This window comes from Zeus faber, assembly GCF_960531495.2.
Source record: "Zeus faber genome assembly, chromosome: 1".
Classification (NCBI taxonomy): Eukaryota; Metazoa; Chordata; class Actinopteri; order Zeiformes; family Zeidae; genus Zeus; species Zeus faber.
The window spans coordinates 10,118,001-10,142,821 of NC_137193.1; the positions used below are offsets into that span (position 1 = coordinate 10,118,001).

General features: G+C 44.9%; 1 protein-coding gene across 1 annotated transcript in view; it reads right to left on the bottom strand.

Annotated features, from left to right (window-relative positions):
- The window catches only part of ect2 (epithelial cell transforming 2), a 64,509-nt gene extending 40,763 nt beyond the window's left edge, over positions 1-23,746 (bottom strand). Inside the window, exons 1-12 of the mRNA XM_080012704.1 lie at positions 23,564-23,746; positions 22,409-22,567; positions 20,761-20,840; positions 18,634-18,726; positions 15,752-15,934; positions 11,892-11,981; positions 11,284-11,391; positions 9,528-9,601; positions 6,341-6,471; positions 5,115-5,230; positions 3,390-3,452; positions 2,739-2,964 (exon numbers count right to left, since the gene is read on the bottom strand). Of these exons, the coding sequence (XP_079868830.1) occupies positions 2,739-2,964; positions 3,390-3,452; positions 5,115-5,230; positions 6,341-6,471; positions 9,528-9,601; positions 11,284-11,391; positions 11,892-11,981; positions 15,752-15,934; positions 18,634-18,726; positions 20,761-20,840; positions 22,409-22,541 (1,297 nt within the window). The 5' untranslated portion in view covers positions 22,542-22,567; positions 23,564-23,746. The remainder of the gene's footprint in view (positions 1-2,738; positions 2,965-3,389; positions 3,453-5,114; positions 5,231-6,340; positions 6,472-9,527; positions 9,602-11,283; positions 11,392-11,891; positions 11,982-15,751; positions 15,935-18,633; positions 18,727-20,760; positions 20,841-22,408; positions 22,568-23,563) is intronic.
- Positions 23,747-24,821: the final 1,075 nt, after the last annotated feature.

Consider the following 24,821-nt stretch of genomic DNA (forward strand, 5'->3'; position numbering starts at 1 on the left):
AATAAATAAAAATGGGCATAGAGCCAGAAGACGTCCCCAGGTCTTATTTTGGCCGGCCCTGCTTTAAAAAAATAAAAATAAAAAAAGATGTTTCGATCATTAGGTTCAGCCCTTTCTGGATCACTGAAAAGCGCATCTTCTTCCGGCTTCAAAGAGATGCTGTTAAGATAGGTTTTCGCTGAGGGAGTCTGCCGAGGCGGAACGCTGCCGTCTTTATCAGTGTTGTAAATAACATCCTGGTAAGATCTGTGTTTTAATCAGATCTCCGATCCGTTTTATTAGACAAAATTACTGTGAGAAGATAGAACATGCCGCTACGCAGTGAATGCCCGAGCGACATTGTTCGACTCATAACAAAAGATCCTATAGAGAAGTGCTCAGCTTCATCGCCGACAGAGTAAAGACCTTGGTTGTAAGAAGCCAATCTTTTAACGGTCAAAACCAATGTAAGAGTGACATTTCTCCATCCGTCGCATATTCTTCAACCCCCGGCATAATCGATTCTTCCTCCCTTTTTCAACCAGAGTTTTCTAATACAGGTGGTTGGGGTGGGAGGAGTGAACACACAGGACTGTGTGGCCAGGTCCAGCCCGAACACCATCATCAAGTTCGCTGACGACACCGTCACGGTGGCCTGATCACCGACAATGACGAGAAGGCCCACCGCGAGGAGGTGGCTGACCTCTCACTCTGGTGCCAGGGCAACAGCCTCCTCCTGAACGTCAGCAAAACTAAGGAGCTGATTGTGGACTTTAGGCGAGGATTACAACCGAGGACGTACGCGCCCTTGTGATTAATGGGACTTCTGTCGACAGGGTGAGCAGCTTGAAGTACCTGGGAGTCCACATCACGGAGGACTTAACATGGACTGTACAAACAGACACTCTGGTGAGAAAGGCGAGGGAGTGTCTTTACCACCTCAGGGGGCTGAAGAAATTCAGGGTCTCTGTGAGGATCCTCAAGTCCTTCTACTGTGGAGCGGTGGAGAGCATCCTGACAGGCAACGTCACTGCCTGGTTTGGGAACTGTTCTGCTCAGGACAGGCGGGTCCTGCAGAGGGTGGTGTGTTCAACCAAACGTACCACTGAACTACCCTCCCCTCCCTGCAGGATGCATACAAATGCTGAGGCCACATTTCATCGGCCACCATCCAAAGCATGTGCACGTGTGTGTATGCATGGGTTGTAGTGTGGCGTTTCGCATATAGTATATTCCATATAGATGTACTTATATTGTATTGTACATGTATATACTTGTATTCCCCCTTAGTAAATTACCTTTTTTACTCTTATTTTATTATATTTACGAACTGAATTAAGTTTTAGGAATCAGTTAGTTTAGTTTGTTAATTAGTTAGCTATTGTGCCAGTCGGTACTTATTGTGCATAATCTCCGGGTGCGTTGCAATGTAATTTCACTACATATATGTATGCTCGTCTGTATGTGTCTGTAACAAACAAACCTCTTGAATCCACCACCTTTGGAACGGCTGGTTGGGCCAATAACGGAGAGTTGAAGTGTTCATGGTGACACGATTTCAAAAGGAAATGACACCGATTTGTAAATCCCTCATGAGTAAACCAGGAAATACAGCAGAACCCGCTGTGAGACGAATTCCATTTGAATGAGGCCTAAAAGTAACTTATTACAGTCTGTGGCCTCCACCAGGGACGCACCGGACTTCTCTCGCCTCCAGTGTTAGAAGTACACCCAGTAACTCAGAAAGCGCCTTTCTGTGACTGGCTCACACTCATCTTCCTGCTGTAATTCAATCCAACTTGCTATTTCCATTCATTTGCTCTCAGCTAGTCGCCAGGGCTCTCGGAGTTCCGGACTGTGCGTACCGTGCTTTCGTTTTTGGAGGGAGTCTCATCAACTTTTTTTTTTTTGGTCCGACAGTCGGCATTACAATAACAGGATAAAACACATCTGAGCTTACAAAAATGCACCGGAATAACATTTCAATGAGGAATTATAAATAAGGGGAATCATCCACACACAACGGGCACAATCGCCATGCCCTGTTCCTCCAAATAAAACTAAAAACAGTGTGGGTACAGGGCACTGAGAAACAGGGCACAAGTAGGGATGGGTGTCGTTAAGATTTCAACGGTACCACTTATCCATACTGGTAATCGAAACGGTACTTTAAGGGCACTCTTTATCGGTTCTATTTTTATGTTTTAAGAGAAAAAAAGAAAAAGAAAAACAATTAGAGCAGAATTAACACCGCTTTATTTTCTGCATGGTGAGGGGGCGACTGAGGCGCAATCAGCGCTTAGTTTGCCGTCATGCACTCAAAGTAGGGTCTCCTTGCGCGCGCGTGAGGGCCAGGCCGAGGGAGTCGGCCCGCCCCCCTTGCGCATATCTTCATTCCGGGGATGGAGCGGAGAGAGAGAGAGACGAGATGTCTCTTCTGATAATAGCGAAAATGCTTCTGAGACGAATATCTTTTTGCAAGTTATAAATCGGTTATATAGCCTAAATTAATAAATAAATCAGAGCTTATCGATACTACGGACTTTAATAATTTTGCCCCGGGGCCCGTTTGATACCGGATCGGTCGGCGCACCTGCTCCGTTCCTCCGTGTCCCCCCACCGAATAGTCGAATATTCGTATATATATTAATATTCGTAATTCGTAAGTAATATTCATCCAAGTCAGATTAGACCGATTAAATTCCGAGTTGGGTACAGCCCTTAATTTTTCCCCAATTAGTTTCCCTTTAGACACCTACCTGCGAGGGCCTTGCAGGTTTCGGGTGTGTTGGAGATGTCCAGCAGGGAGCCCATGGAGAGGGTGTGCTCCGCTGAGGGCCTCTTGCGGGGTGGGGGGAAGGGCGAGATCTCAGTCTCCTTGGTGAGCTGGGCCAGGGTGTCGCGCAGGCGGCGGCGTTTGCGGTTGCTGGTGGGCGTGGTGAGGGAGAGGAGGGACACCGCCTTCTTCATCGCCGGGCTATCATTCTGTGGGAGGGTTTTGGGAGGAGGTGAAACAGAAGTCAGGATGAACAAAATGATACGATGGGCAAATAGACATTAAAACGTGTTTTTCTTTGGAGCTGGGAGCGTCCTTCACGTGGTCAGAATTCACCACTTTTCTTTTCATTTCAGAAAAGAGGGCGACAATAAACTTGGAAGGCGTTTGTATGGATCCTTTTAATCCTGTATTGTGAGAGGTTTGGGAAACTCAAGTCCCTGGATTCCTCGCAGATGTGGAGAAATTACATAAAAATAAATAAATTTAAAAATAAAATAAAAAACCAATTACATGCACTCCCTTTGTATGAAACAAAGGGAGTTAAATTTACGGAGAATGTCAGTACAGAAAAGTAGGTGAGCGCTGATCATGGGATGGTGACCTGCCGTTGTGGACGCACTGGCCTACTCACCTTCTCGTAGAAGTACATGGACTCCCCTGCTCGGGCATCCATCTGAATGCTTCCCCAGAACCACTAGAACAAGGGGGGGGGGGGAGTGACGGAGAAAGTATTCCCATTATGCACGGTTGAGCACAGCTGTTTTTGTTTCATTCAATTACAGTAAATACCTCTACAATAAAATACACTTGTTTTTTTGGACAGACTGAACCTTAAATGCCGGATCACGGAGAACGGATCACAAGTTGCGTGTGGACGTTCACGTAACGTGCAAAAAGGACATCCCGTTCACCAGTCAGTCAGTGTGCATCACGATAACAGGATAAACACATAGCAGCATACAAGATGCAGAGAGATAACATTTCAGTGGGGGACTATAAATAAAGGGGAATCATGAATATATTTTTACGTGTGTGAATCATCCACATCCGGACGGACAGACGACCGACGCCCACATCAGACAGAGCTCGAACCTCAATGCCAACTGAAGGACGCGTCTTGTTTGTGCATCAAGTGGTTAAAGGTACTCAGGGTTGAGAAAAGCATCGAAGTGTTGTGTTCGAAGTGTTGTGTTAAAGAGGTAAATAGGCAAGGGGCATAACAAGGAGGCAGACTAAAGCTGCTTCCACACATGAACGCTGGACAATGTCCTAATAATCAGGTCCGGACAATATCTGGAATTGCCCTTCCACACATGTGGCACACAGCCGGAATTTGTTTGTGTCAGACGTGTTAACACCTACTGGAAATACTGTGTTTGGTTCAGGCGAGGGGCGGAGCCTGGGTAGAGCGTGCATGGAGCAGGCAGAATGCAATGACACTGCAGTTTTTTCAGCACACCCAAGATAGCGGACCAGGCTACGTTGCTTAAAGTTAAATGACTGGGGCAGGAGAGAGACGTCATGAACACGCGACACGCCCACTCACTCACTGTGAATTCTCCGGACAATTTACCTGCTCTGTTCACACATATCGGACATTAACGCAGCCTTTGTACTGGGGTGCCGTCTGGGTAAAGTCTGGTTAATGTCCGGCCCAGCTGATTCAAACACATCTGTTGCAAATGTCCCCGTTGTGGGACTAATAAAGGTTTATCTTATCTCCTTCGGACATTTGCATTGACACATACAGCTTCTCCGGGTAATGGTCGGATCATTTTAAGGTCGGCATATGTGTGAAAGCAGCTTAGGAGCAGGAAAAGGATTATTACGTGTGTTTGAAGTTGAGGATGAAAAAGGGGGACTGCAGACTTCTACAGGTAGTATCTGTAAAGTCTGAAGGCCAGCATACTAGCAATTTTTTCTAACCTCAGCATTAGGCTTGGGCCCATCGACGATTCAATCAATGACAGATGAGTTTCTCTTTTTATACGCAAGGAAAAACCCGAGCATTGAAAGGGTGTAAGTGCAGTTTACCGTGTTCTGAAACTAATCAGTAAAAGCGGGACCATCACCACCAACCGTCTCCCTGTTGCTTTTCGTTGCTATGGGACTTCAACTTAGTAAAAACTGGATGTTTCGTGTTAATACTTCACTTGTGAATAATAACTCGTGCACTTCTGTAATGGGGAGTCCGCATTTGCCAAATTACATGACGTTATATGCTGCCCCCCAGCGATCACTGACTGATTGGCTGTTGATCGTGTATCAAGTACATTAGGTATAGTATATAGGTATAGTGTGTAGTTAGTTTTGTAAATACACGAGTATTGATTATTCAGTATTGGTGATCACATACCTCCTGTTTGACCACAAAGAGCTTCTTCGGGGGCAGGAAGGGCAGCTCCTTCACGTTGTTCTCCTCCACCACAGTGTGGGTGCAGTGCTCGTCCCCCACTTCTAGGTAAGTGCCGCCTGGTACAGGCGCACGCAACAGTTGGACATTTATTTGAAAACAAACATAGGGAGGTCATGGCAAGGCTGCCTTAAGTTAACAAAAGCTTCATGAAAAAAATTACAGAAAAAAATCTTATTCTGTGAATCAAATATAAAACACCCAAACACTCTGGGGAAAAATGTACATTATTATTCTCAACATTTTTCTCGGCCTGTGTTCTTTGCAAGTGTGTCGTCCTTGAGTTTTAACAAAGGTTTTCCACATTGAAAAAAACAATATGTTTAACCCAACAAGCAACTGGTATGCAGCCACTCTGAACCCAATCACCGAGATCCGGGTCAGGTGTGGCTGCTCAAACCACCCCCTCCCCACACCACAGCCCATAATCGGGAGATAACCTGCCGGAGCGCAGTGCCAACAGCGCCCTAGGCGGGAATCGAACCCAGGACCTTCTTGCTGTGATGCACTGTACCCGAGAAACGGTGAACCACACAGTCCACAGGTTGTTTGGCCTCAATTTAAAAACCATTACAGTATATGTGTCAGTCTGTTTTATTAAATTGAGTTCCAACTCATGCTAGTTTAAATAGTTCAGGATTAGAAAAGGAAAAGAGTTAAGTGAAATCTTAAATTGGGTACAGCAAGTAAAGCTTATTTAAGAATTTAAATAAGAATAATAAATAAGCTTGTGTATTTGCCTGGTGAAAACAAAAGCCACAAATTTCACTAAATACAATTATGAGCATTTCCCCCCCAACAAACTTCTGAGTTAAACATTTCATTTCTACCAAACAAGGAAAACCAACTGTAAAAAAAATATACTTATTTTAAAAAGGCATGGCAGGTAAAATTTTGCTTGCACTAAAAAGAACAGCAAAAAGAGGAGAAGTTGAGGGGCCAAAAGACCACTGTTTTTTTTTTTGTTTCGTGTTTTGTGGTTAAAGACCAAAAACCTGTCGCCAAAATGTCATTGTTAGCCTTTAAAAACATCGCAGCAAGTGTGACCTATCATCAGACTGTTTTATTTTGGCTTGGCAGAGCATGTAGTACAGACGCTGCTTGTGAAATAATGATGTTATTCCGGATTATGTGTGAACGGGTGGTTGGGGGACACATGAGGTGCTGACCGTGCTTGATAGTCCTCTCCTCCATGTTGGCCTTCTCCTCGTCGGAGAAACCCAGGAAGCTGAGGACACAGTCCTGGAAGGGCGGAACCTTGAAATCTGTGCGGAAGCCCTCGTCTGCCGCGTGGAAAGACCTGGGCAGATGATCAAGAGGACAGGAATGGAAAAAGAGAATTCATCGCACATCGCTAACCATCAGAGACCCAAACGTAGGTGCACAAGCGCTGAAAATGCTTTGCATAATAGGTTCCCTTTCATTTCTGTGTGTGCTACTGTGGAAATGTACTGAAGGAGCAGTCAGCATGGGAAAGGCAATTGCTATCAATTTGTTTTACCACTTGTACTTGTTGTATATCTTGACAACAAGGCGTTGTTGTCAAGATATACAAACATGGTACCACGTTGTAAACCTACCATATGAAGCACAAATCTTTCATCCCAGACAGTGTCAGGCAGTAACGTGTTAGTACTAGTAACTACTTACAAAATAATATCACTTGTCCCAGTAGCGACTTGTGTAATGACATATTACAATTTCAGCAATAATTTTACATGACCCCCCAAGAAGAAAAAATAAAATAAAATAATAAAAATAATAATCACTTGTTACAACTTTACGTTTGTTCACTGATTTTATAATTGCTGCACAGCATGTTGAGTTTACTCCCATGATTAGACAGCTGCACGTACGGCCCCGCGCCTACGCCATGGTGCAAACCAGCGGCAGAACTGCTTTGCGGCAATAGTTTACGTCACGGTGCTTTATCTGCACGTGGGAGCGAGTGTAAGTGCGAACAAAAATGGATGGAGGGAACGCGGCGCTTCGGGAAATTACACATTGGATGGGCAATGGATTATTACAACATTTGTCTGTCTGCCACCGCACCTACATAAAGTGAGCGTTGACGGCCGAGCCGATCGTGTTTTACTGCACGTAGCAGAAACAGGTGGTGTCAGTGGTTGAAGCCTTCCCGGCGATTAGCCTGACATTCACACAGAGGCGCACATGCAAAGTCTGAATTCTGAGGAGAAAGGACGCAATTACCAATTTTTTGGCGTGTAAAGAAATTGTGTGACGCGTTGGGAGGCAGTAATAAATAATACTTACGAAAAGAATAACGAGTAATAAATGTTTTGTGTTTTTGAGAAACAAGCCCAGCACTGATCCTAGATATGCTGGAGAAAGCCCAGACAAGGTTTTGTTTTTTTTTGGTTTTTTTTTAACATCGCTCCGCCCTGTGTCCAACTAAAGTCATTACATTCTATCATAGTGGCACTCACGACACAAAGTCATTCTAAGTAAAGTATTTCTGACAAAATCATCCAAATTCAAGAGATTATTTTGATAGGACATTTATGGAACAGTTTTTAATCTCACACACACACACACACACACACACACACACACACACACACACACACACACACACACACACACACACACACACACACACACACACACACACACACACACACACACACACACACACACACACACACACACACACACACTATTAATTGAGTAATCATGATAGAGACTCATAAAGTTGGTCTGCAATAAGGGTGGGACAAAATATCAATACTGGAATACATTGTGATACTTCCTCTAGGGACATGTTATCGATACACTGGAGCCAAATATCAATATTATAATTTAAAAAAGCTGTAAACTAGTGGAGTAGCAGGAGGTAGTTTATCCTTAAGGCACGCACGTGAACTGCGAAATTAATTGCAAAATGTAACCATAGTTAAATACAGTTTTAATGCTTCTGTTACTTTTTAAAGTAATAATTCCCTAAATCGCAGTGATAAGACGATAGACCAGACAGATGCTGTGTTTTACATTTTACATTTTGTCATTTAGCAGACGCTTTTATCCAAAGCGACTTACAATTATTCAAACACCGACGGACGCAGCCATCAGGAGCAGTTAGGGGTTAAGTGTCTTGCTCAAGGACACTACAGCATGCTAGCAGGAGGAGCCTGGGATCGAACAAGCGACCTTTGGATCACCAGACGACCAGCTCTACCTCCTGAGCTACCATCCAGTTTTACTCTGAAGCACAATGGTTGGTTTGAGTACGTCACGCAACGTTGCTGCTACTTTACGACATGTGGTGAATGAGCTGTATTTAGCCAGCATCTGGTAGCTCAGGCGGTAGAGCTGGTGGTCTAGTGATCTAAAGGTTGCTGGTTGGATCCCAGGCTCCTCCTGCTAGCATGCTGTAGTGTCCTTGAGCAAGACACTTAACCCCTAATTGCTCCTGATGGCTGCGTCCGTCGGTGTTTGAACAATTGTAAGTCGCTTTGGATAAAAGCGTCTGCTAAATGTAATGTAATGTAAAAAAGCATCGCCTCTACGTGTCTGCTCCTCGGCCATGGTGGAGCGATCGAGATCCGCTAGTGAACAAATATAACGTGTATTGAGAGATGCAGACGTTTCTACAAAATTGACTGTTACTCGACTCATTATGAACAGATTTTCATGAAATTTGGTTTGTTATAAACGTGAGAAATTGAACACGGTACTGATAATATATTGGAATTAAATTCTGGGGCCAAATCTATTCGCTGCCATGCTTAAAGGAAGAAGGTATCATGCGTTCCTGATATTGCCTTGAAATTGAATTTAACAATTGAGTGTTTATTGAACATTTTAAGATATTATTTAAAGATTGGACATCATTTTGTTGTACATTATTTTATCTCAGTTGTCAAATTCTGTGGAACTGACACCACAATGCAGTGAATAAATAGATAATTCCTGTTTTGTTTTTTTGCCTTTTTCGTCCCCAGTTCCACAGATATCGTAATGTATCATAGACTAATTGCCTTGTGATGAATCAAGTATTGCAAAAATCGCTGTATAGTGATACCATTTTTATCGTGGGCAATGCATCGTATCTTGGAAGTACTCTGTGATTCCCACCCCTAGTTTGCAGTATATCATAAGCTCTGATATTGCTTTACTAATTACTAAAATGTGTTTTGTTAAGTAGCTCAAAGCATTGTAGGGCACATTGGTCATCCACACACTGTGTGTGTATGCCAGCAGGCCTATACCAAATGAGCGCTTGACTGTGAAATGCAGACTGGAGTCTCCTAAAAAAAAGCCTCATCGCTGCTTAGTACACATTTCAAGTCTTCCGATGAGCGAATCAGTGCCTGTGTTCTTGGGACGGGGACTTACACATCGTCTCTCCTCTCCCAGGCGCGATGGATCCAGGACGGGGTGAGGATGGGGGTCCCCATGCACACCGCCAGCTGAGGGGAGGACGGGCCAGAGAGACAGAGAAGGGGGATTAACAGAAAAGACGAAAACGTGGAGGGGTGAGGGGGCGATGGGAAGAGACAAGGCAAGAGAGCGACAGACTTTGTAAACAGAGGAAGAGAGAGAGAGAGAAAAACAGACTTGTCGCACAAGTTTAACAATGTAGAATTGTCTAACCAAAGAGTGTCAAACGGCTCGTCTGCAAGCCCTCGCGGTGCAACACTCTGTTTCCATTTCTCATGGCCGCTCCGCCACTCACAATAACAACGAGACGGGTATAAACAGTTCCCACTTGAGGCGCAATGTGAAAAAAAACCAAAGCAACTGCTATTCCTGATCTCCCCACACCGCCCTCAAACATTTTCAAATGGCTGCTACCATTTGTCACGAAGCTTACAACTTCTTCCCTTTTTCCCCCCACTGCTACTTTGGCTTTTCCAGCAGGAGCGAAAGACGGGAAGGGAGAGAAGATTAGACGCGACTGGGAAATTTAACAACCTTCATCATACGTGATGGGGTTTCAAGGCCAGGGGGGGTTGTTGTTCTTACATACGTCTTTCCTTCCTGCAAAATTCCTTGTTATTGTATAATTATTTATGCTGAATACGTATTTTTCCAGTTTACTGTTTATCGCAAGGTTTACTTTTATTGTTAATTGAATCTTGAACACACACACACACACACTTTAATTATTATTAAATAAATAATTATTTTCGTTTCATTTAATTAACATATGTGTCAATTTATAGGTTCATATGTAATATTCATCATTCGTTTAATGTTAATTACCAGACCTTTATTCATTTTTTACTATATGGTTCATTTTATTGTTAACATCTTATTGAAGGTTTATTGCACATTGTAAATATATCCATCTTTGAGTTATTGTTTAGGTTTATGTACATTGCAGTTTTTTCCTAATTTATTTTTTTGGAAATTTTTTCTGATTTTGTTATTTTTAGGTCCATATTAATTGTCGATGAACAGCTTTATTGGATATTCCACATTTTATTTTATTCTACTTAAGTATTGATTGTTAGGTTTATTGCATATGTTCACATTTTTCCATCTCTTCGAGATTTATTGTATATTGCCTCATATTTTCTCTATTTCTATTCTATTGCTTTATTATAATTGCATGTTGAGCATGTGAGATTGTATGTGAGCTGCTTTGACACTAAAATGTTCCTCCCAGGGTGAATAAAGTACACATCTATCTATCTATCAGTGATTATTTATATACACTATATAGACATAGTCTCCATTTAAAATCACCAAGAGTCAAGCTCGCTCCTCAAAAAGGAGCCCACTTTTTCTGGTTAATTTCTAGGTATATTTTTACTAGTTACAGTTAATTTCTAAGCCTATTTATATTCTTATATATCAGTATATACATTATACATAATTTTAAATTGCCAAATTCTTATTGTTCACAGCTTATTTTTAGGCAAACTTTTCCCAGTTTACTGCTAGGTTCATTTTTATTTCTATTGCTATTGTTATTTTTGAGGTTAATTCTATATTGGCGAGTTTCTTACCATCTAGACTTCTAGTTTACTGTACATTGCCATTTTTTGGGTTCACTGTTAAAAAAAATTGGTTTATTTTATGGTTTGACACGGACAGCCAATTCCATCATCATATACGTCATCCGTGACGGAGAAACAAAACCGACCTTGTACTTCTCCCCGTGAGTGGAGTAGGCGATGAGGTGCGTGACCTTGGTGCTGAAGTCCTTTCGTATGGTGCCGCCCATGTGATGCACCAGGTTGACCAGGTTCTTCTGTGGGAACAGGGAGGGAGCAAACAGACAAAGCCTGAAACAACTAGGCAGCAAGATGTGATCAAATCCTGTGTAGTAACAAGTATTAGTCAAAGTATTGGGCTCCTGCATTCATAACTCAGAGCCATTTGCTCTAATGGCCAATATATCGCTTACTTTGATGGAAAATACAAAGATAATTTCATATTTTCTTTGGCTAAACCGTTATTAACACATGGAATACTGCTGTTCATCTGGGTCATATAATTCTATAATCATCACGTACAACAAATTTCCACAAAATTTACAACCAACGGGTAAAAAAATAAATAAAAAGGGAAAGAAGAGTGATATTAGCCTAATATGCGTTTGAAATTAACTGTCTAAGAATAGATGCATATTGATTTAACTGTGATGAACATCCTTTTAGCCCGTGTCTTACTGTGACAGACGCTCTGATGTAGGTGACATGAGACATCAAAAAAAAAAAGGAAAACAAATGAAGAGAAGGGTGAACTCACCACCTCCTCCTTGTTCCTGAAGCCGGTGAAGCACAGGGACAGGGTGAGCATGGCGGTGCAGTAGAGAGGGCGGCAGGAGAAGGGCAGCGGCTAGAATACACAGAGGAATAGCTTCTTTAGACACTTATGTGCTCATCACCCTTCAGTTACACACCTACAGCTTGTGCACGTCGTTTAAGACAGACAGTGCATGACATCATCAGATGGTCCGTATTGACGAGGGCTGCCCCCCGACTAAAGATGTTCCTAATCCGTTCAAGTCATTAGTCAGTTCAAGCCAAAAGACGACTCATTGTCGCACGTTTATGATATTGATTTAATAACTTAGATATATGTTTTTGGGGCATGACAAAATAGTTTGAGTTGCAGGGCTGAGGAAGAATGTTATAACTAACATTGTTAACCCTGTGCTACATTACAGATGAATACGAAACCTAATAACCAGCAAGTGTTGCTGGCATGAAGCGAGCCAGCTGTTAATTACACCGGTCGAACGTTACACTGGTTGAATTTATTATGCCCTGTTATTTTATTAATGTACACATTTAAATTACATTATTGACATCAAAACCATCAAAAGCCGTAATTATTCTTCAACCAGCAAGAAGAATGAACATTTATTTTTGTTCAAATTTGTTTCAAATTAAAAGCCCTCTAGGGCTTCATACATGGGTGCAGCCATAAAGGTTTCAAGGTTAATTTTGACAAGGCGCTTTTTTTTTTTTTCCTTGCGACTAACTGACCAACGAAAAACTTCGACTAACGTCTGGCCCGCTATTTGGGGGCAGCCCTAATATTGACTAATACAGAAAGAAAACATTATTGAAACAAATGATCTGTCGCTATGCAAAATACAGTGTATTGTCAGCCACGAGAGAATGAAGCAGGAATGACGCACTCATAGTTCCGATAGCGGCCGAACACACACACACACACACACACACACACACACACACACACACACACACACACACACACACACACACACACACACACACACACACACACACACACACACACACACACACACACACACACACACACACACACACAGAGAGAGAACAGCTGATACGGATGAAAAACTGCCAAATTTTTTTACTCCCCCCTACCTCAACACTGTCGCAATCTGGAGGTATACTTCTACACAGTCTCAAAATATGTGTGTCCGGCTGATGAATGTGTAGCGTGCTTGATGTGCTTTATGTCTTGTTGATAGCCCCCGCCACCCCCACCCCCAGACAGAGCGGCCTATTCCTCATTTCGGCCATTAGAAGCCTCGTCTGGGATCTCAGTCAGTCAGACAGAGACAAACGGAGAGGCGTGGAGACGGGGCCCCGTTTATCACCCGGGCTATCGCCAGTCGCCGTGTATTCTCTGCGTCCTTGTTTCTCATGCTCCCGGCAGGCGGGGGGGGGGGACATTTTGTTTTCCTCTTGGAAAAAATAAAAATCACTAAATCATGTGATCTTAGTCTATCTTTTTTTTTTTTTGTTGTTTAAATAACCAATTGCAACGATTACATCAAAACGCATCAGATCAGGATGCCGCCTGCACTCACTGGGCTGAGCTTGTATTACACTAACCTTTTCAAGTTTGTCTCAATTCAAAAGGTCTTCTCATGAATAGGGGCGAGACCACTTCCTCTCACTTTTGGAGACAATTTGAGAGTCATTTTGGATTAAAAACTACAGAAAAACATAATATTAGTAACTTATAAATAGCAAAAAATGCTGCTGAATGTTTCAAAATGCCATGTTGAAGTTTCATAGGCATAAAAAGTTAAGATCAATTCATGATTTGGACTGAATAAGCCGATTTCTACACACGTGTGCGTGCGTGCGTGTGTGTGTGACCGTTTAAAAAAAAATATATATATATATATCTCACGAATGGCCTCAGATAAGTCACCCCCCTGGTTTGGACTTGAAACAACTGAAAACGTTTGTGTGTTTCTCCATCTTACAGAGTTCCTACTAGGCCTGCCCCCTGAAAGTCGGCCGGTCAAATAATAATTGGTAAACCCGTCAGTCGATTGTGATTCTTCAAGTCGAGAAAACAATTACAGGATTAAACAGATAGAAGCTTACAAAAATGCACCGGGATAACATTTATATGGGGAGTCCGCATCCAGAAGCGAACGCGGCTCTCCATGCGCTCTGATGTCCGTGCCACATTCCATCTATCCATCCATCCATTTTCTTCCGCTTATCCGGGGCCGGGTCGCGGTGGCAGCAGGCTGAGCAAGGAGCTCCAGGCCCCCTTCTCCCCAGCAACGTTTTCCAGTTAGTCTTGGGGCACCTGAGGCGTTCCCAGGCCAGCTGGGATATATAATACCCCCAGAGTGTTCTGGGTCTATCCCGTGGTCTCTTACCAGTTGGACGTGCCCGGAAAACCTCCAAAGGCGCCCAGGAGGCATCCTGATCAGATGCCCAAACCACTTCAACTGGCTCCTTTCGACACGAAGGAGCAGTGGCTCTACTCCGAGCTCCTCACCCCATCTCTAAGGCTGAGCCCAGCCACCCTACGGAGGAAACTCATTTTGGCCGCCTGTATTTGCGATCTCGTTCTGTCACTACACAGGGCTCATGATCATAGGTGTGGGTTGGGACGTAGATGGACTGGTAAATTGAGAGCTTTGCCTTCTGGCTCAGCTGCCTCACCACCACAACGGTCTGGATCATTGTTGACGCCGCACCAATCCACCTGTCCATCTCACACTCCATTTTCCCCTCACTCGTGAACAAGATCCTGAGACTCCTTCACTTGGGGCAACAACTCGCTCCCAACCCGGAGGGAGCAATCCACCGTTTTCCGGCAGAGAACCATGGCCTCAGACTTGGAGGTGCTGACTCTCATCCTGACCGCTTCACACTAGGCTGCAAACCGCCCCAGTCTGTGCTGGAGGTGACTGTCTGATGAAGCCAACAAAACCACATCGTCTGCAAAAAGCAGAGATGCAATTCTGAGGTTCCCAAACCGGACACTCTCCTCACCTCGGCTGCGCCTTGAGATCCTGTCCATGAATATCACAAACAGAATCGGGGACAAGGGGCAACCTTGGCGCAGTCCATCACCCACTGAGAACATTGTTTGACTTTGTGCCCAGAATACAACACAACTCTCACTTAGGTTGTACAAGGCCCGGATGGCTCGTACCAATGGCCCTGGTACCCCATACTCTCTCAGTACCCCCCACTTTAACTGCCTCAGAGACCTCGGAGCTTATCTATACTATGGTCTCAAATAATTTAGCTCCAGGGCTCGTTTGATACCGTTCCTCTGTGCCCCCCCCCCGATAACTACATCGCTGCATAGCTCATAAATGTTCAGACAAGCTTAATATTTGGTTATTTGTGATGCTATGTACAGCAATTCAAAGATATTGCCACATTTTCTTTAAAACCAATTTGGTCGCGGATGTCCAGTTATACGGCAATCGGGACAGAGCTGTTTTGCAGGCCATGACGTACAGGCAGCTCTGCGTAGGACTGTGTGTTCAGTCGCAAGGCGTCCTTCTTGCCTTGCTTTCGACGACATCAAGCTCGCTCTGGCTCTCACGCGGAGGTAAACATTTCGGCTGCGCTTGCTGCCTGCCCCAAATTTTTTAATTGATGATCAATTAATTTTTATAAATTCTGAATTTCAAATGATAGAAAACAGAATAGGGGCAATAGTCTGGAAACACAAATCTCCCCGCCACCTACATTTATTTTTTCCGTACAAACCTGGAAATGAATAAAAACCGAATTCCATACTTTACCATACTGCAGGAACCCTGATTAAAAGAGCTTTGGGTGGGTGTTTTTTTGTGAATCTGGTGTGGAGCAGAACAAAAGCAGTTGGCGGCAGCGGCCACTAACCTCCTTCCTGGCAGCACAGTGCAGCGCGACAGGAGGCCCGATGATGCGGTTGTCCCGCTTGTAGAGGTAGCCGTAGTCCGGGGAGTCAAAGTCGGCAAGGACAAACACCGTCTCGAACTCTGTGTTCTCCCCGTCGCCGAACTCCTGAACGCTGTCAGTCATTATGCATGCCGCGTTGATGTCCTGCAGAGCGACAGCACGCGGCATAATCAACAGCATCGGGGATGAAAGGGAGAGACACGGCAAATTAATAAATAACCACAGGGCATTGAATAAACCAGAAGGCATACGGATGACAAAACACTCACCACAAAGGCTGGCATTGGTGACATTTGGAATTTATCACACACACACACACACACACACACACTGTTTGATTATTAGCAAAACACTGGTCAGTTACACTGTGGAAGCGGAACATTTCTCATCTGCTGTGAAAATGAATATTAGAAGCAAATGAGTTGTTGTCAATTGTATTAACATAGCGTGAGTGACATGATTAGTATGAGACTCTCCCCGGCAAAGACAATAAAAAGCACTTTTGTCCAATCTCACTCACTGAAAACGCTTTGAGGTACGAACCTCGTGGTGCGAAGGCTCAGAACCCACCTTCACTTGATCAAACTTGCAATACATGATCTTTTGTCTTGTGAGAGACGCCTTTTGTTTACACAGCACACTAGAATTAAAGCGGACCAGCAGTTCTGCCGATGACCACTGGACGGTGGGTCAAGAAAACCGATACAATACACCCCATAAGACCTACGGAGTTCTTGTTATGGGTGTCTTGATTAGAGAGAGAAAGATTGTTCCATAAAGAAGATACTGAGGCTTAAGGAGAGTTATATTTGGGAACGTAGCCACCTTGACTGTAGAGCTGCAACTAACGATTATATTCACTATGGATGAATCTGTTGGTTATTTTCTTGATTAATCGATTCATCGTGTTGTCCATAAAATGTCAGAAAATGCCGAAAAATGCCAATCACTGTTTCCCAAAGCCCAAGGCAACGTCTTCAAATGTTTTGTTTTGTCCAAAACCCAAAGATATACAGTTTACTGTCAATACAGGACTAAAGAAACCAGAAAATATTCACATTTAAAAAGCTGGAATAAGTGAATTTGTAAATGTTCTTATTAAAAAAATGACTCAAAACCATTAATTTATTATAGAAATAGTTGGCGATTAATGTAATAGTTGGCAACTAATTGACTAATTGCTGCAGCACTACTTGACTCACAGGTGTATAATTTGCCTCCGGGTGGGTTTCCTTTCTGTCATGTTGACAACCAGCATGAACCCAAAACGTTTGTCATCTGCTGCTAGACACAAGTCACAATGACTTGTCCTAACCCATCTTCACTGTCTTCAGTTGTGGCAAAGTCCAGGTTCGAAAAAAGTAAAAGTCCAGCTATGTTTTTCGAGCCGCCCGTGTGCTGAGCCAGCCAGTTTGGCTCATTAGTTCCAGCTGTGTTGTGCCAATTAGCAAAGCCAGATGGACGACTCAAAATACTGGGGAGGATTTCTTAGCTTTCTAAATCTGGTCTCCTCCGCAGTCTGCACACGGCAGAGATGTACCCACGCTCCGTTTCCCCTCTGTCGTACACTTGAACAGCCAAACACAAAGCCATTGAAATCAGAGCGAGAGAGAGAGTGATGGAGAGAGAGCGAGCGAGCGCGAAAGGACCCAATGGCTTCAATAAACAAGGGCAGAAATTAAATCACAAAACTAACTGCCGGGCGGCGTGCAGCTCCAGCTGCCCTTCAATGGCTGGGTGAAATTATGCGTGCTACCTGTAAACCCGCTCATAAAACAAATTACCTCAGGTAAATTAGTTCCGCTTTGTGACAAAGGAGAAAAGGCAATAGGAGCCAAAAAGACACCAGTGGCGGCAGCCGCGCCCTCCCTCCCTCCCTCTCCAGTTACATAAGGATAGGAGTTAGGGAACGTATTGATTATTGACACAGACATTGACACCCGTTACATAAATTTGACAAAAAAAAAAAAAAATTACAAAATAAAAACAATCAGAGCTTGTTAGTCCTCCCCAGACATCCATATTGATTTCAGGGTTAGCGCTCCATCGGCACGCTGCACCGTGTCTGATATCAAGTCACGTTTGACCACCTCGCCGACATCTTCTGCAAATGAGGTTTCGGATGGGGGATGCAGGAAGCCTGATCAACCAGCCCTGCGGCTGGATCGCTTCATTGTCGGGGCCAATAACTGTCCTTGGCACAGGGGGCCCCACCACACCACAGTGATATTGTCATGCAAACCCCCCCACACACATAACCGAGCGAGTGGGCTAACGTTATTTACCAAACCACACAGCGTTCAAAGCCCCTGGAAGGAGTTTTCTTCATCAACTCCATATTCTCTCGTGGCAGAGCGTACGTCTGGCAGGAATAAAGAAAAAGCAAGAGGCGAAACACACTTGACAGGGAACACCCCAAGACCCGATGGCTTCGTAATGGCGGCCATTTATGCATTCCATTTCGTGTCCGTGCACAGACATCGCCGGCGGCACGTCGGGAACATTTGGAATTGGGGTAGAAATTTGCCAATCTTCTAACCAATGGGCCTGCTGCGCTTTTGTCCGTTAAGCAGATGCATGGAAAATAAATTTACACTTTGCAGTTAAAATAGTGAAAGAAAAAAGAAAAAAAAAAAACGGGGCTTTAAAGAGCTGTGAGATTGTTTCGCCGCCAATCACTTTCGCCGTGGACGGAGCGGCCCGTGCACAGGCGGCGTGTACAAACATTCCCACCGTGAATCAAGACCCCTGCACCCCTCAAGGCTCCCCTCAGGTGTTAAGTCTGATGGGTCGGTGAAGGCGGACGGGAAAAAGGAAGGAAGGCAGGCAGGTGAGTACTATACCATATTGACTATAGATTTTATCATCAACTTCTCCTCCGCACCAGGCTCGCCTCCTCTTATCTTTACCACTGGAACCTCCATTACGCCGATGGTCTGTAAAAAAAATATGGATTAAAATGATGACGGAAGAGCTCCAGGGGCGGTGAACTGGATAGGCGGGGGAACAGGGCTCCGGGTGTGAGAAGGCGGGCGAGAGAGACATTTTAATAGGCCGGTAGAGCTGTGAGAGAGCAAGAGCGAGAACGAGAGAGAGAGATATATTCTGACGGATGAAGCCAACCGGATGATGACTGTGATGGAGGAGAGGACATTCAGCCGCGGAAGGAAGGAGGTCTGTGGTTTGGCAGCAACGCCTAAAGGCAACAACTTCCCGGGGGTGTGAAATGTGTTGCGGGCGTAGGGCGGAAGGTGGTGGTGGGGGGGCGGGCTGACAGAAATGAAAAACAGGAAGGGTCAAAGCATTCAGAGAAGAGCATTTTGAGGGGTTCTTTCGTTTGCCCGCCCTTTCCTCCCCCGTCGAATTGACCGAGAGACGGCGCCATCTGGCGGACGGCTGTCAGGGAGCACCGTACGCGCACCTCATGCGACTCCGACTCTTAAATTCATTCTATTAAAAGATGCAGCACTTTTTCAACAAACAAATTCTCCTCGTAGGCTGCAGCAGAGCGGGAAAGCAGTAAAAACACCTGCCTGCATGAGGAAGCATCCTGCCTCCATAGGTAAGCAACTCTTGCACTAAAGGAGCAGAGACTCTGAACCAATTCCCTGGTTCATCTTGATTTTGTACAACATTTAACCATACCTGGTAGCACACATTGAGCTTTCTGCGGGTCATGCTTACTTTATTTTTCGGGTTCCACATAATGACACTTTTGCCTTGTCAACTATCCATCTTAATACTCCTGTAATCTTTTTTTTCTTTTAAGGGGATAGATTTATTTTCTTTAAAACATCAACGGAAGAAAAAGCGTCTTACGTTGGTTTCTATGACACAGCCCTGGAATAAAGACACTTTTACATAAAGCGTGAGGTTAACAACCTCACCCCGTTAAAAAAGCATTTTACGGAAACGACGAGAATAAGCCATTCTGGTAAGGCGCAAATGGTGGGGACTCGTCGCCCAATGTTCCAGAAGGAACGGGAGGAACTAATTAACTACATAAATCTCTCTCTCTCTCTCTCTCTCTCTCTCTCTCTCTCTCTCTCTCTCTCTCTCTCTCTCTCTCTCTCTCTCTCTCTCTCTCTCTCTCTCTCTCTCTCTCTCTCTCTCTCTCTCTCTCTCTCTCTCTCTCTCTCTCTCTCTCTCTCTCTCTCTCTCTCTCTCTCTCTCTCGTTTCAATCAGAAATATTTTTCGTTTTTTATAAGGGGACAAAAACATAATCTCATGGGGGGCGCGGAATTGACTCGCACAAGCGTCGCGCTTTGCCGCCGGGGAGGGAATGTGGAAGTCGCGGTGAGGAGAGTAGTGGGGGGGGTACCACCGGGCGCTAGCGACTGAACAGAATCAGGAGACACTCTTTTCCATGCAGGAGCTACATTTTAATGCTCCAGTCTGGGGAAGGGCTCTGTGGGGCTGCCAAATATCACAGCCGAAAACCTGAATTAGCTTGTCTTATCTCCGCAGACAGACAGGTGGGACTGTGTGTGAGTGCAGGCGCGCGTGTGTGTGTGTGTGTGTGTGTGTGTGCCCGTGTGTGCGAGAGACAGGGAGAGAGAGAACCAGAGAGAGTGCAAGACACCAGGCGTATACATCTGAGTTGAGGAATTTGAGTGGAGTGGCTGTTTACAGAAGCAGCTCCACTATGCTCCATGCGGCCCCACTGATAAAAACATTAAAATATAGGTTGTTAGGGGGGAAGAGATATTACGAGCAGCGGGAACATTGAAAGGTAACAAAATGTCCCACAGAGGATCCACCCTCAGCAGCATTATTGCCCTTCGCCAGACTCTGAAAAGGAGGGGGTTCAGAGTGAAAGGAGTCAAAGCACCCAAAACCAGAAGTAGCGGAGAGTCACATTTTGAGGGCGTGTACCAGCCTCCATCACTCCTTCATTTATCTTTCTTTTTTCTTTTTTTTTTTTGGGGCAATGATGGGTAAGTAGAGACTAGTGGAGAAAGGGGCGTACCTTCAAGGCTTGGAGCATCACAGTGTTCCTGCAGGCCTCTCCCACCACCACCACCCTGGTCTCCACCTTGGGTAGCATGTCTGTGTGTGTGAGAGAGGGTGAGTAAGAGAGAGAATTCAAGGACTTTCAAGTATTTATTTTTAAGCAATACTCTTTTCACTTTCAAGGACTTCACACAAAAAAACAAATAAGATACATTTTCAATGTGATCTAGATTAATTAAAATATAATCTTGATCACACACACACACACACACACACACACAAGTTAGATATTCTAAATACACAAAATGTGATACTATGCACAGGATACATTGTGACAGGTATAAATTATAAATATGAAGTATTTCACTAGAATAACAAGACAATGATGGTAGAATGACAAGGAGTCAGATTTAACACACACACACACACACACACACACACACACACACACACACACACACACACACACACACACACACACACACACACACACACACACACACACACACACACACACACACACACACACACACAATGAAGAAATTGCCCAAGCGACAGATCCAGACCACAGGTGGTCTTTGGTTGCCTGGGTCCAGACCTTTCAATCCGCCCACTCCACCGAGTGGACGGATTCTTCTGGTTTGGCATGACATGAAACAGGGGTTTCTGGATTGAAAAATGAGCAGTCCGATGAGCGCCGCGGGGGACTAACGATTACCCAATCAGCGCTACGGGCGGGACGCTGTCATAGTTTGTTTTACATAGATGGCATGTCTTCTCAAGATCGCCTTTTTACTTCGCTCCAACTCTTAAAACACCGGCAAAACCAGTATGTTGGCATGGCTGCACATCAGTCTCGACTTAAAATGACGTTAGATTCAGGCGGATACGTTGGTCTCTAGTGACTGGTTAGGGAAAACCTAATCCCCCTCCCCTACGGAAATCTGATATCAGGCAAGGTCTTTGGGGGACCGAGATCATCTGGGAAAGTTATACAACTTTATTTTTATTCATTTTTATAGGAGAAGGAAAGGAGAAAAAACAAACAAACAAAAAAAAAAAAACAGGTCATGGAAAGAAGAAAAATAAAAAGCTCAGAATCAGATCAGGGGTTCTTCCTATATTTTGACAGACAGCCCGGGGTGAGCCCTGGCCGACAGACCAATATCTCTGATGGAGCGGGAAGAGATAGAAGAAAATAGAGGATGGAGGAGCAGGAAAATAAGGGGGCCACGAACGAGCGGCTCAGGAAATCAAACCAAATTTTCACTCCGGTGCAGCACGGCCAACGTGTGGATTCAGAGCTTTCGCCTTTGGTTTAAGATTCGTGTTTGGTTACTTTTTAAATTGAATGGTAGAATGTACGCAGTATAAAGGTAATGCTCGCCAAACTTGTAGCAGTTTTCCCAAATCTCCTACCCGACATACACTAGGTAGCATCATGCAAGTAATGAATGACTTATTTATCTTACTTATTTACTGACTTATCGATATAGGACGGGGGGGAAGGAAGGGTGAACTATATAGGAGGAGGAAGGTTGAAGGAGGGGGGAAGGGTGTCTTATCTCCCCTGGACTGGTCAGTGGCTTCGGTTGTATTGACGTCCGGTGGGCACCGCTACACGTAGCAGGAAAACAGGCGGGGGAAAGGGGCCGCGCACTAACCATCCATGTCCTCGGACGCCAGCGCTAGAAAGACGTTGTCCTTGGTGGTTTCGGCCATCCGCGAGTCGTAGACTGACGAATCCACCAGCAGGCTCCGCGCCGTCCCCAAAGTCAGAATGCTGCTGTCAGCCATGACAGCGACCGACAGAGGCGCCCAAGCTGTCCAAACGATCAGAAGTTAGGAGGGAGTGAACACACAAAGACATGGCGGAGAGGGCCAAATGAGGTGGAGAATAAATGTACGGTAATCGGGAAACAGAGATGACGACCACCAAATTGGGGGGCAGGAGGAAGGACTCGAAGCAGAAACACCGACGAAGTTGACACAACAACCGGAAAGTATGTTGTTTTTTTGGTGAAGCGAGGGAACCTTGGCAAACTGGATGCGGTTGGAGTTTAAGGGTTGGGAAACTTTTTTTCCCCAATTTCGCTTGGATTCGTGGGCTCATTCAGTCCAAAATTCAATTTGAGGATTTACTGTCACACAAACAATTGCAATTAATGTATTTCCTTGGTTCATTTCATGCCACTGTAAGACTGGCATAAAATTCAAACGGTGAGTCTTGCAGAAGAGTAACTTATTTGCATAAAAATTTGGGTACAGTAAATTTTCCTCAAGCCAAGTGATGGCAACTCACCTAATTCACATTGGATTTACTGCAACATTTCTCAGATCGGTGCAACACTCCCCTTAAAATTCGGATGGAAACAAGTGATTAACGTGATTTGATTTTTCGAGACGATCGCAAGGCAGTAAAGGCAGTAAGTTAGAAGGCAGCACACAAAACACTTGGTAAACTGGATGAATTCATCACTTTAGGTTCAGTATCACTGCAAACGGCATTTGCGCCACTGTTGAGATGTCACTATGGTGAGTGTAGCCCTGCCATGTTTCAGTGTGTCGACCTGTTTTCATTCGCACTTTAGCCTGTTATCCGTGTGGTTAAATCATGCGATCTTTTCCCCAGTGTAAAGCTTTTTTTTACGCCCATGCTTTTAAAGTATGTATATTATGTCTCGTGTTACGAACGTGGAATTGCCCCCGTGTGTGCAATGTGCTGCACTCGTAATTAGCCGCCGTGGCTGCTACTGCTAAACGCCTGTTGTTGCTTAAGGTTTTAGCTTCACCGAGCTGAAACCCGAGTCGAAACTCACCCGCTGGTTATGTAGAGGCCAAGATGAAAACCGGTCCCGGTCGCGCTAAACTGGGCGGCGGACCAGCCCAACGAGCCGGCGCTGGCCCGCTTACCAGCTAACGAGCTAGCAACACAAACGAGACAGGGGTTCGGTAAGTCCTCCGGATTAAAAACAAAAACAAACAAAAAAAACGTCGGTCAACGTAACGGCTCAGAAGAATCGTCTAAACCCGACGCAGGGTTCGCTGTGCGCGGCGTGACATTAAAGTTGCCCAGTGCCTCCTCGGTCCAGGCGGCGACGGCCGGTTCATGGTGCGGAGCGGGGCAAGCGGGGCAGCGCGGCGCGCCCCCGCGGAGCCCAATTCAAAAAGGAGAGGCGACCGTGAGAGCCGCGCTCCGATTGGCCGAGGCGCCGGAGCCCGCGGCTTCCGCGCGACGGAGCCCGCCGATTGGTCCGCTCATTCAAATCGCGACGCGCTCGGCGTCCGCGTCCGGTGCCGTCCCCGCTGCGCAAAGACGGGACGGTCGTGTTGAAAAACATTTCATGTTGTTTTTTTTTTATTTTTTGATACCAAGTGCTACGTCTGAAATACCACCGACGCTCTTATTATTCTTTGTGATTCCTGCTTTTCGCTTGACATTACAACAGGTGGATGGATCTCTGTCCGTCCTATGAGCTCTGCGTCAGGCTTTTAAGTTATACAGTCACGCAGCTTTCCAGTTGAAAGGTCTGAAATAAAGTTTGTTTTATAGTTGTCTGCCATGAATAACCTTTAATATAATTCAAATGTGAATTTACATTTACATTTTGTCATTTAGCAGACGCTTTTATCCAAAGCGACTTACAAGGCAGAATAACATTCAAGCTGCATTGCGACAGAGACATTAGTGTAACAATAAATACTGCTAAGTAGTGCTAAGTAGTTGTAGGTTAGGAGAGGAGGTGCTCACTGAAGAGCTGGGTCTTCAAGCGCTTCTTAAAGACAGAGAGGGAGGTCCCTGCTCTGGTCGCTTTCGGCAGCTCGTTCCAGCCACGTGGAGCTACCAATGAGAACAACCTGGACGGCCGTGGTTGTGCGGCCGGCGGAGCCAGGCCACGCTCATTTGACGAGCGCAGCATCCGGGGGGTAACATTTGCTTTTACAAGAGCGTTTAAGTAGGTGGGAGCATTCCCAACAATCACTCTGTAGGCCAGCATCAGAGACCTGAACTACAAGCTGTAATGAATTACAGCTGTAATTGTTGGAATTGGTCAGCGGGATGTGTTTGTACTGTGT